Source organism: Xiphophorus maculatus, chromosome 10 (assembly GCF_002775205.1).
Source record: "Xiphophorus maculatus strain JP 163 A chromosome 10, X_maculatus-5.0-male, whole genome shotgun sequence".
NCBI classification, from domain to species: Eukaryota; Metazoa; Chordata; class Actinopteri; order Cyprinodontiformes; family Poeciliidae; genus Xiphophorus; species Xiphophorus maculatus.
The window spans coordinates 2,242,342-2,254,830 of NC_036452.1; the positions used below are offsets into that span (position 1 = coordinate 2,242,342).

General features: G+C 40.5%; 1 protein-coding gene across 1 annotated transcript; it reads right to left on the reverse strand.

The window, feature by feature from the left end:
* Nucleotides 1-4,903: 4,903 nt before the first annotated feature.
* On the reverse strand, nucleotides 4,904-12,116 carry metrn (meteorin, glial cell differentiation regulator). Its single transcript, XM_023340480.1, has 4 exons — nucleotides 11,838-12,116; nucleotides 9,876-10,303; nucleotides 8,176-8,235; nucleotides 4,904-7,471 (listed from the first exon to the last, which is right to left on the reverse strand). The coding sequence occupies exons 1-4, from the start codon at nucleotides 11,942-11,944 to the stop codon at nucleotides 7,158-7,160; spliced, it is 909 nt and encodes a 302-aa protein (XP_023196248.1). The 5' UTR covers nucleotides 11,945-12,116; the 3' UTR covers nucleotides 4,904-7,157.
* Between the last annotated feature and the right edge of the window lie 373 nt (nucleotides 12,117-12,489).

The following is a 12,489-nucleotide window of genomic DNA, read 5'->3' on the forward strand; positions in this document are numbered from 1 at the left end:
TTTTGAAAATGTTTTGTGAAGCCCCACTTCCTGCTTGGCCACGCCTCTCCGGGATGTTTGGCTCCGCCCACTTTGGAATAAAAATAGTTTTGGGGCGGAGCTAAGCTTTCACCGGAGGTTAGTTGTACTTTAAATGTTTACCACATGTGAGAAACATTTCTAACAGTAGGATAAAAGTAATAGTATGAGCAGCAATTTTCATTTTATAGATATAATGAAAAAGAGAAAAAAAGGCAAGTTTTTGAAGTGCAAATGTGTTTATTTTGTTTCCCAGCAGAGTATCTGACTACTCAGTCTGTAATATGTTCATTATGTTTATCGGAGAGATAGACTGGGAGAAGAAACTGATTATCGCCCTGAAAGTAAAAGTCTAAACAGTGAGTGTCCAGCATGTGTGGGATCTGCAGAGATGTTGGATTCCTCTTTTCTAACCTTAGAGGTCGGCAGTACGAACTTATCACGATCTTTGGTGGCTGTGTTGTGGTAACAATTAATGAAGCTAGTTATAACTTTTTTAGGTGGCTGCGTGTCATTTTACCAGCTTCAAACGTCGTTAACTGGAATTTATTGTGACGATAAATCAGAATAAGAAATGCATCATGATAAATGATATGATAAATTTCTGCCCTTATCCTTGATTTTATTTCTATATTTTTTCCAAAGTTAATATATTTATTTACCGTCTTGTCCAATAAATCAGATCCTGACGTGGAGAGGATCTCGTTTCTCTCCTGCTCTGCAGTTATTTTCTGTGTTTTTGGCGGGAAACAAAGCGAAGCTCGTTGATTGGACCCGGTTGGTGCCCCAGCCGGCTCCGCCTGGTGTCAGCCGGGCCCTGATGGATCCTCGCTGCACTTTTTGGAGGGGATTACAGCCATCTGCAGGCTCTTGAGGAACAAAGCCTCTCCTCCCTGCAGCTCTTCAGAAGAATAACGCGGCCCGTAAACGTGCTTTTGGACTCGTTCTCCTGCCGACCTTTGACCCCTCCAGGCCACCGTAGGTCCCCTCACACTTCAGAGCTGAACATCGGATTTTTTCCCATCGCCACTTTGACCGGAGACACAATTACACACACGATGTGTTGGAAACCTTTAACTTTTCTCTTGTTTCACATTAAAACCACAAACTACAATGTATTTATTTGGGATTTAATGTGTTTTTGCTTCTTGTTCAATTTCTATCAAATTTAAATTAAAACTGAGAAAACTGCTGATGTTTTGATTCGTAAGCTAACAGTTTGGTTTCTGTTGGTTCTTTAAAGTTGCTATAAATGACTCAACAAATTAGTTTTGTTATATTGGACAATTAATTTAATTTTACATAATTTGCTGCTGTAAGAGACATTTTGCTAAATATTTTATGAAATATTTTATGACGATTGTGACTTTCTAAGGGTTTCTTGTTTATTTTGCAATTAATAATAAATTAATGCCTTAATATTAATGACTACCATTAGTTTTAGCTGTCAAGTTGTCAAAGCAATAAATGTTAAATATACGTCTGATACATAAAAGAAAAAGGGGCATTGCTACTAATTGTCAACTAGTGTTGTAATATGTTTTAATTTTGTTTAGAAATAGTGAAGGAGAAGAAAGTAGGTCAGTTATGCTAGCTTGACTATGAGAATCTGAACATGTAGATGTGCTGTGGAATTCAGTGACTTTTGGTTCAGTTAAAAAAAGGCGACTCAAACACCAACTCTGAAGGATCATCGGTAACTCAGATGTTTAAATTAGCTAATCGACCGCTGCTGTGTTAGCTTAGCTAATAGCAGCCGTAGCTAATCTACCACAGTGATCACTTATTAATATTCGCAAAATAAAATTCAAGCCTGTAAACATAAAACTGTAACGGACTGAATGTTCTGTTTTTTTGGTGTTGAATTCTGGTGTATAGAGTAACGTTGTTGTCAGTTGCTATGGCAACGAGTCTGCGTGTAGCGTAGCTAATACAGAGATGGTGAAAAAAAGAAAACCAGTGGTTTTGAGTTATTCTTTAAAGGTTTCCTGCGTCATCTTTCCCTTTGCTGAGGTGCATTTCGTAGAATTATTAATACCTGAATCCACAGGTTTCATTTTATTAACGGATTTTACTATCGATGGCCAGAAGCTTCTTTTTTCTCTCCAGCCTTGTGCGCATGCGCGACTATTTTCTAACATAAACATTGATTTGCGATCAGCCAGTGAGCGCCATGCTGGTACAGATAGAAACAAAGAGCTGCAGAAAGTTAAAGTGGTTTCTGACTCAGAGCTTGGAGAGCATGGTGATGGCTGTTTTGGATCAGGACCAGAAACGAGCAGCTGTGGACGGAGCTGTGGGAAAGATTACATGGCGGAACCATGACTGGACAGTTCCACTTGAGAAAGATCCAGAAGGATCGGCTTCAGGAGCTCCGCTGTGTGTTAAATCATTTACAGCACGGAGGAGGAAATGAATCTATAAACGGGTCAGATGGTTCTCAGAAAACTGCCAGAAACTCTTGAGCATTTATTTCCAGTGATGCTGCGGCTGTCGGTCAGGAGACTGTCCGTCGTTTTATTTCTGTTTATTGGACAAAAAGTTTAACTTTTTCCAAATTAGTCACTAATTAATCCAACAAATTTGTTGGGATTTAATGTGACAGATTGAAACAAAGTGGTAAAGCAATAAAAGAATGTCAAACATTTTTACAAATAAAATCTGGAAAGTGCGGCTTGCATTTGAACAGCCGGTATTTTCCAGACATTTTGCTTTTAGATTGTTGAGTCGCTTTTCAGACCAGATGTTTTATTATTGTTTGTTTCCTGATATCTGGCTGTTTTATGGTGTTTTCACAACCAACAGTCCAACAGTCTCGGTTCGATTCGGGACCAAAACTGCAAATGGCAAATTTTAAGATCAATCTCAAAATTTCAGATTTTTTTTTCAAGCAAATTTTTTGACTTTTCAAATTCAGAAATTTCAACGTTTTTTTGAGGATTTTTTTTTTTTTACTTTTCAGACCTGGAAATGTCCTTATATTTTTGAGAAAATTTCTGAAATTGACCTCAAAATTTCAGATTTGTTTTTTATTCCTATTTTTTTTTTCATATCAACAATGGCCATGATAAGCATCGTAAATTTCACATGCAAACAAAAGCTTTTCTCTTAAAAAACTGCAAATCTGTGAAACTGAGACAACACTGACATAAATTCAGGATGAAGTCTCAACAAAATGACAATAATGCAGGAAGTTTAGTTCAGTCAAAATGTTGCATGATGTATTAGTGAGGCGCTGCAATCAGAGGCTCTTTGTTTTGGCTTATCAGGCTGCAGCAGTAACTTCGTTCCGGCTGGACGTGTGTGTGTCCACACACACACACAGGATGTTAAAGGGCCAATAAATGTCTGGGCGTTTCCCTTCCTGCAGCTCCAGGTCCAGGTCGGACGCTTCCAGGACTCTGTGATGCTTTAAACTTAAACAGCGTGCAAACTCTGCCAGCTGCTGCATTACAGAACGGCTTTACTGCGCTCATTAAAGCTCAGGTTTTACTGAGGTGCAGTTTAATGCAACATGCAGAAACAGGTGCTGAATTTACTGGAAAGGTTTGGAAAATGTTCTGCAGTCTGAGCAGAACGTGTAAAACCTCTGAATTACTCCAAAAGTTGTTTATTTATTATATTTTTCAGTTACAGAGATTGCCATTTTTATCACCTGGGGCGATGACGCAGTTGGTCGATCCTAAAAATGCAACACCAGAACATCATGGAGGCCAACGCTGCGCACGCAAAACATCTGGATTAACGCAAACTGCCTCAAAGTTTTACTAGCCGTTATAAACGAGACATCTGCTGAAAGAAGCTAACTTGACTGACCTGCAATCGACTGCTTACTATATTAGCTAGAGCTAATACATTTAGCATGAGCTGGCACCTTAAGCAGGAGCTAAAGTGAAAAAACGATAATGAATGCACAAACGTGATAATTTATTGTACTGGAGATATCTGTTGATCTACTGTTGACTATTTTACCTAGAGCTAACACTGTTAGCTAGAGCTAACAGCTTTAGAAGGAGTTAGCATAATTAGCAGGAGCTAACGTGAAATCAAATAAATTAAGAAAATAACAAATGGATGTTTAAAGTGACCAAGTTTGTACCAAACGTTCGGATATATTTGAGAAAATGTTTTGATCCTGATGCTAACAGTAAACGGCCTAAGAGAGAAACTGGAGCTTTTTCCAGAAATGTTCTCCTTTCAGGTAGCACAGCTGATTATTAGGCCAGTAAAATAAAATTATGAGAATAAAGTCATAGTACAGCAAGAATAAGGTGGAAATGATACGGGAGAATAAAGTCATAATATTACAATTTGCTGGTAATATTGTGACTTGATTCTCGTAATTTTATATTAATTTTGTTATTTTTTCTTAATACGGCCCTTATGCTCTGAAGTACATGTTGGCATTTCCAAAAAAAAAAAAAAACAGCAAATCTGCCCATGTTGCATTGCAGCATAAACAACATGTCATTATTTCATTTTAATTCATAAAAACTAAACATTCTGCTGTATTTTCACTGTTTTGTTTTTCTAATAAAATGTTAGAAATAACTGGTGCATGCGGTCAGGATGAAGCGAGCGACTGTGTGGCACCTTCACCGCGCCGCGCCGCGCCCTTAGCCGCGCCGCGCCCTTAGCCGCCATTTATTGCTTCCTGAATCCCAAAAACAGGAGGCTGAGCACAAGAGGATTCCAACTGCTGTTTTCAGACGACCTCTGACCCCGGCGGCCCTCCGCCCGCCCCGGTGCCGAACACTCCCTAAATCTCTCCCGCCTTTCAGACTCGGCGTTTTGTTCTGGGCTTTCAGGAATCTGATCGATCGGGACTTGAAGCGAAACGTTTGAGGAAAACTGAACGGTTCAGTCAAGTAAGGATCCAAAACGATTTTCCTTCTTAGACGATATTTTAATAGCACAAAACACAACGTAAAAATAATCCACAATATTTTTTTTGTTTCTTTCTTTATAAAATTTCTTATGAACATATTTACATTCAGTCTGATATTAACATAAATTTACATCATAAAAAATGGCAGCAGAAGCATTTTATGGTAATTTGGTGTGAACTTTTGCTCCTTTATGATCACATGAAACCTGGAAAACCTTTAAACTTGTTGGGACAAAACCAAGAGGATTTAGAAAAAATACAACAATAAAGTGAAAATATTACCAAAAGAAACTAAAAATATTACAATAAAAAAGCAGTTTTTATGAGAGAAAAGCTTTGATGGAGTAATACGCCTGTGTGGTTCTTTATTTGAAATAAAACAATCTTTTCATAAATGATCATTTGATGTGAATGTGCTGAAATATGAAATATTTCCTTATTTGTAAAACTGAAACCAAAGTATAACTTCACAAGATGCTTTTCTTAGTAGGAGTTCTCATAAAATTACTACTTTATTATCTTATTATGACTTTATTCTTGTACAAATGTCTTGTTGTAATTAATTAATTTTGCTCTGGTCCTAATACGCTGCAGTAAAACGTAGAGATGCATCCATCATTTCTCTTTAAAACCTATTGGGGTTTTTTTCTGAAATATTTCCATCCACAAGGAAACAGAGAAAAACGCAAAAGGTTTTTACTCCTCCAGACCAGTGAGTGGCGCTAAGCATGCAGTCTGGGACATCAGGCCTCCACATGAGATTAGCAGTAAACGAAACGAGAAAATAAAAATGAAAAGCAACGAGGCGCGAGTGAATTTGAGTTTTGTCTCACTTCCACTAAAACTAATAAGACAAAACACACAAGTAATCCGCCATTGTTGTTGTCATATATGATGTGTTTGGGGTCATAGGTCACTTTTAGAACCTGCTAAAAATATTTAGTTTCTGGGGTAACAGAGACAGTTAAAAACTTTGGGTCTGTTATTTCCAAAAGCCTGTTAGCATTTCCAGCTGGAAATGCTAACATCAGCCTTCCTGTTTTCTACTGAAAGTCCAGGTCTCTCTACAGCCTCAACGAAACACAAACAAGACTCATTACATTGCTGAAAACACATTTTCATTACTTATTAGAGCTTACAGTGGCTAATGCTAAGTTGTCTTCACTCAGCATTAACTTCTACACTGAAGAGCAAAACTGGTAGCTCCTGGTTGTGTTCAATGATTGGAAAAATATCGGAGTTTTCAGATGCCAGCCAGTCGACAGCAGATATGTTGGTGCATCTCTAAAATTTTTATTTAGAGGATTAATACCCGTTGATATTCATTTTATTTATTTCAGCTGTTTTTTTATAACCAGATGTATGGCTGTTTTGTCCAATCTCCAACTGATTTATTCTGGCAGATTGTGTACAACAAAAAGTAAATCCATGATGGCAACATAACCTGATCTCACATCATCTGAACATATATTAAATTCTCGGTTGCTCCACTACGCTACATAAAGTTGCTTTCTTGTCTCATTTGGTTTTCAGTGCTTGCAGCATTTTCCCTTCTTCCTCTGAGTGCAAATATTCTTCAGCGATTCCTTTCATGAGGTTTTTATCGAACCTCCTGGTAGGGCTGGACGATCACAATGCAAACGTTTCATATCAGCCGATATCAATAATCATTGATTATGTTTTAAATATCTGACGCAATGCCAGATGTTGGTGTTTTAACTCTGTTCGTTGTGTCTTATGTTTTTATGAGGAACGGTGGGGAAACTTGAAACTGCTGTAAGTTACTCAGAAGCTCGTTGCTAGGTAACCGAAATTTGGGGGAACTTGAAACTCCTCCTTACAGCATGTTGCTAGGCACCCAGAGAACGAGTGAGTTCAGTGAATATTCTATGAGATGTATTTTCTGTTGGTATTGATCACAGATGGTGATATTTATCGGTATTGATTTATTGTCCCGCCCTCCCTCTCCGTTTAGACGACAACATGGCGCCTGAACGTCGCCGTCTTACGTCATCCGACCAAAAACACCGAAGAAAACGTTCTGAGTTTCGCACCAAACAAGTGAGATTTCTCTGGGAGTTCTCCTTGTTTTCCTGAGTTTTAAACCGATGAGCCTCAGACGACCCGCTTGAGAAAAATGTCCAAAGCTAAAATTCTTTCGTCCAAGTCCAGGAAGTCATGCTGAGGATTCACTTCAAGCCACGGCGGCGTCTAGCGTGGCGTCCAGCGCCACGGTTCTGATCCGAGCGTCTCAGTCTACGGGAAGCTCACAGGGGATCTGCTGGGCGGCTTTGGCCAGAGAGTAAGTCCTCTGGAAGTCCTTGTAGCGCGGCGCGCAGCCCAGCCAGGCCTCGCCGAAGTGCACCCGGCCGGTGAAGAGGAAGCTGCCGGGTCCCGGCCGGACGCCGCACTGCAGCAGCGTCCGCACCTCGCCGCGGCTCGCCAGCCGACTGCTCCCCGTGAACAGCGTGTACTTCTGACGGAAAACTCGGGTGGCGCTGACCTTGATCACGGCGGCGCGCAGCGTTTCGTCCTCCTCCACCGACCGGATGTTTCCTCGAAGGACTGCAGAGAAACAGGATGTTCATTTCATCTGCAGTACAGTAAACGGCATTTCAATAAAAGAACATGAACAACTTCCTGCTGATTCTGGATGTTCTCACACCTGATAGGGGACCAAAATGACATTTGTTACATTTTGAGCTGCTGCGGTTTTCTTTCACCTCACTGTCGAAAAAAACCCAAACCCTTTGAAAAACCTGTTCCCCTCCTGGCCTGTGGGGGCGCTGCACCAAAAACCACTGAAGGAAAGAACATGAAAACGTCTGAAGACACTGAGCGCAACTTCCTTCTTCACAAAATCTAAACAAAAATAGAGTGGCTCATATTTTAGCAGTTGGAGGATTTCTCTTGCTAGCACTAGGCTAGTGCGTTTCTTTTGGTTGTATTTACCCAGAATGCCCTGCACTGTAGTCCACTTCCTGACTTTAGAGTGGACTAAAGTCAGTTTAGAATGCGTTAACCGTTGTGTGTTTCACGCAGGAAGATAATTAGTGCTGCACTGCCTCCAACCTCAATTTCCTGTATAAAAAAACATTGGCTTCTGTTTGGAAAATTTGCCAAAAGCAAATATTCATAAATCAGATTTTGCTAAAAGTCCAGGGTGATTTTCGTGCTTCACAAGTTATAAATGAACTTAACCTAAAATCAGCGTCTAAAATGCTGAACTGCCCCTTTAAGGGCAGGGAGTTTAATTCCTGTCAACTTACCGAAGTCGCTGGTGCAAACCGCCATCAGGATCTCGGTGTCGTTGCACGGCCGGCAGGCATCTGAAGAGACAACAAGCAGCCGGAGAGTCAGTGGACAAGTCCGAACCACCAACGTGAAATAAACACCTACATGCAAATCAGAGCCGACAGGAACTGACTGAACCTTAAACTAAAATAAAAAAACAAAGAGGAAACGAACCGCCGTCATAAAACTGACTGCTGCTGCAGAGGAGAAACCAGAGGAGTGTTGAGGTGTGAGATTCCTCCAACACTTTACAGACAGAACGAGCTTCACACCTTAAAGTCTCAACCGGCTGAACAAAACACAAAATCCTACCAAATATTTTTAGTCTAATTTCTAACTTGAAATAAAACAAAACTAACAGACAGAAAACTTTTGATTAAGAAATAGGAGCTTGTTCTAAGTAAGTAATTCCTTAATATTCATCGGATTATTAAACTTATAGCAAGACATTTTCCCATGTTATCAGTAGAACTATCAATAATAATATTGGAATTATTCTTAGACTTAGACTGACTTTATTATCATTTTCATGCACAGGGTGAATACAGAACGAAATTTCGTTGCCAGCGGCTCAGGACAATGTTTTGAGGTTCCTCCAGAATAAATATAATATTGGAATTATTCCTTAATACTTCCAATATTAAGGAATTATTTACTTTAAAACAAGTTCCCATTTCTTGCTGTAAAGTTACTTTAAGTTAGTTTTGTCTTATTTCAAGTGAACTAAGATATTTGCTCTTCAAACTGGACCAAAAACTTTTGGTAGGATTTTGTCTTTTTTTGTGGTGTAGTTATCTCTAGAGATAACTAGTTAACTAGAGATAACTAGTTAACTAGAGATAACTAGTTAACTAGTTAACTCTAGTTAGATTTATTGATAAAAACCAACTGAAGAAAATGGACTGAACTTTTTTAAAGTTCACTTCTCCCCCCACTCAACCCAAAGTTTCCCCTCTTCAGAGAAAACTTCTTGATAAATGGGATTCCTTCCTCTTTTTTCCAGCCTCATAAGAGTTTGGGGGGGCAGGAGGGTTCCTGCAGACGAGTTGCCCCACAGAGAGGCAGTTCAACAAAGGAGCGGAGCGTCTCAACTGGGCAGAGGCCTCCGCGTTGCCTAGGCAACCGCAGTAATCCCAGAATACTCATTAAGAGGCCTCCGGACTCCTCAGAGCCCCCACATACTGCGCCTTTATGCCCCCTCCTCCTCTGCCTCGCTCTGGGGAAAGTTTGGCTGCTTCCTCCCTCTGCGCGGCGCTGAGGCCGACCGGACCGACCGGACCGACCATCAGGATCCAAGCAGGGAGCTGATGTACGACTGCAGCAGCCGGCAGGTGCAAACAGGCAGCAAACACATGAACTAATGCAGCAGGAAAGTTACAAAATGCTGCAAGTACAGGAATTAATGCAACATGAAAATGCAACAAATGTCAAAAACAAAACAGAAGTCCTCCAGGCCACCAGGGGGAGTCTGGAGGACTTCTGGTTTTGCATCGTTTCCTTTTTGCTTCTGTTTCCTGTAATTGCAGCATTTTTTTATTTGCAGAGTTTTCTGTTGGATGTATTTTCTTTTTGTGTGTTTCGGAGCGTTTTGCCATTTGCTGAGCGTTAGCGTCTGTCGGCCACCGTAGCTTCGTTGTCTCCTGGTTAAATGTGAAACCTTCTGGCTCTGACTCGCCTTCTCTGCTGATGGCGTTGGAGTCCAGCGCCATGCGCGCCGTCCAGCCGCCGCGCAGCTCGTAGCGAAACGAGGCGGTCCTCCTGCTGATGTCCTGATGGGGCGTGGCCTGCAGGAACAGCGCCAGCCTCTGGCCCGGCGTGCGGCTGAAGCAGCGGACCCTCGGCGGGGGCGACGCCTCCATCCGGTCTCCCACCAGCAGCTCCAGCAGCCCGTCCCTCTCCAGGTACAGCTGGGCGCCGTGGAACCGCTCCGACGGCTTCACGCAGGCCGTGATGACGCCGCCGCCGGGGCCCGCCGCCGCCACGGGGGCCAGGCGGGGCGTGAGGGTGAGGCGCAGCGCCCCCTTGGGGTACAGCCAGTCCAGGGTTCCCTCAGAGCAGTGCAGGGAGATCTGCTCCACGCTGCCCTGCTGCTGCGATAAACCACTGAGGGCAGAAAAAATGAAAAATTAATATTTATCTACATGCAGGGGCGCTCCCACGGAGGGAATATCTAAATATGTATATTCTTTCTCATTCTATGTATATATAAAAGAAAAAAGATACTTTTTCCCCCCAAGTTTTTATTTTCCTGATCTGGCTGCTTCTGAAATCTGTGGGAAGTGAAAATATTGCAATCCGGTACAAAACTTGTAAAATTGTCTCCATCTTCCCAGCTGCAAGCAGGAGCTGCCAACTTCATAATGCACACAAAAGAGGAATAAAAAAGTATTTAAAATCCATTTTATCTGGTGCTGACAATATCTCTCCACTCCACCGCCCACCGGTGCAGCGACGCCCTGGGCAACTGCCCATGAAAACCACCACAGCACAAGAGCATCAGGACATTTCAAACCTTGAAGACGAGATTAGATTGAGTTATTATGGGCAGTTCTGTTTTAGAAATCACACTCGTTTAAGTTGCGTCGTGTTTTAAGGAGCTCTGTTTGTATTTATGGATGTATTTATAAAGTTACCTACTAGAAAAAACTAAACCCTACAAAGTATTTTTGTCTAGTTTCTGTTGCAAATATCTTAGTACACTGTAAATAATACAAACTAACTCAACAGTAACTTTCTAGCAAAATATAGGTGCTTGTTTTAAGGCAATAGTTATTTAATATTGATTTTTACTAAATGCACCAGGTCCACTGAGATTTGTTCACTTATAACGAGATATTTTTCCTTTTATAAGTCAAAAGATCTTGCAGTGGAACTTTGTGATTTTTAAAATTATATTCAAAAGTTATTTATCTTGCCTAAAAGTTACTTTAAGTTAGTTTTCTTATTTGAAGCGTAATAAAATATCTGCACTAGAAACAATACAAATATACTTTTTTGCAGTGATAAAAATGAACTAATTAATATTTTTGCTTAGCATCATTTTCTATTGTTTTCCCAATAGTACGATAAAAATATGATAAAATTCCAACTCCATGAGTTTACAGATGGTCAGTGGCCCCCAGGAGCCCACCTCTTTTACCCACCCTTGTGCAGTTATTCAATAAAACTGTTTCATGACGTCCAACATGAGTTTAAAGTAACTTTGTCAGAAATAAAAACCATATATAGGTTTCTGAAAAATTACACCAAAGGATAAAAATAATCAAATGCGCCCCTGGTGGCTGATATGTGAAAAAACGGCTCGAGTTCGCATCATGGTATCATTTTATATATATATATATATATATATATATATATATATATATATATATATATATATATATATATATATATATATATATATATATATATATATATATATACTTTTTGTTAAAACTTCACCAAAAAATTAAACGTTTTTAGAAAAACAGAAGCGATAAAAATAAGAACTGCTCGTTTTTCTCCATGAAGGTTTTCTGGATGAATCAAACCAAACATTTTAATCACGCAGGAAACTTTCAGCTTGTTGCATCCAAAAGCTCCGGATGTCTGATTTTCACCGGATGTAACGTATAAATAAAACTAAATAAATACTCGCCTTCCTCTCCAGCTGCACTGATCTTCAGAGTAACTTGAAAAACACGAGTGAAAAATGCCCAAAAGCAAAATCCAGGTTGCGTTAATCCAGCGCCCAAATCCAGGCATTTTCAACCAGATTTGACGCTAAAATATTTAGTTTTTATTCCCAAACCTGCTTTTATTATTTAAACCTCCCGCTGTGAAGCTGCAGTTTTGTCCGCGGGAGCCTCCATGTCGGCCTGAAGCTCCGCAGGATGCCCGGCCGCCTCTGCACGTCTCCAGACGCGGAGCTGTGAAGTTATTCGGCCCTGGAGAAACTTCCCGGACCAATCAGAGGCCGAGCTGGGAAACTTTAAACCGGCCGGCGGGGCGGGACGGCATGGGCGGGGCGGGACGGGACGGCATGGGCGGGACGTCCGGTCCAATCAGGAGCTGACTGTCTGCATGGCGAACAAACCCAAACACAGGTAGATTTTTCTCATTTAAAAAAAACTTCTCTGATATTTTCTCTACATATAAAAAAATATAAATTTATATTTTGTTTTAATTTCTGATATGGTTAGATTGTAAAATCAATACCTATATGGTGGTGCATTAGGATAATTGTAGATAGAAAAAACATTTTCTACCAAATATTGAGAAATAAATTTCTGGACTTTTCAAATTCTGAA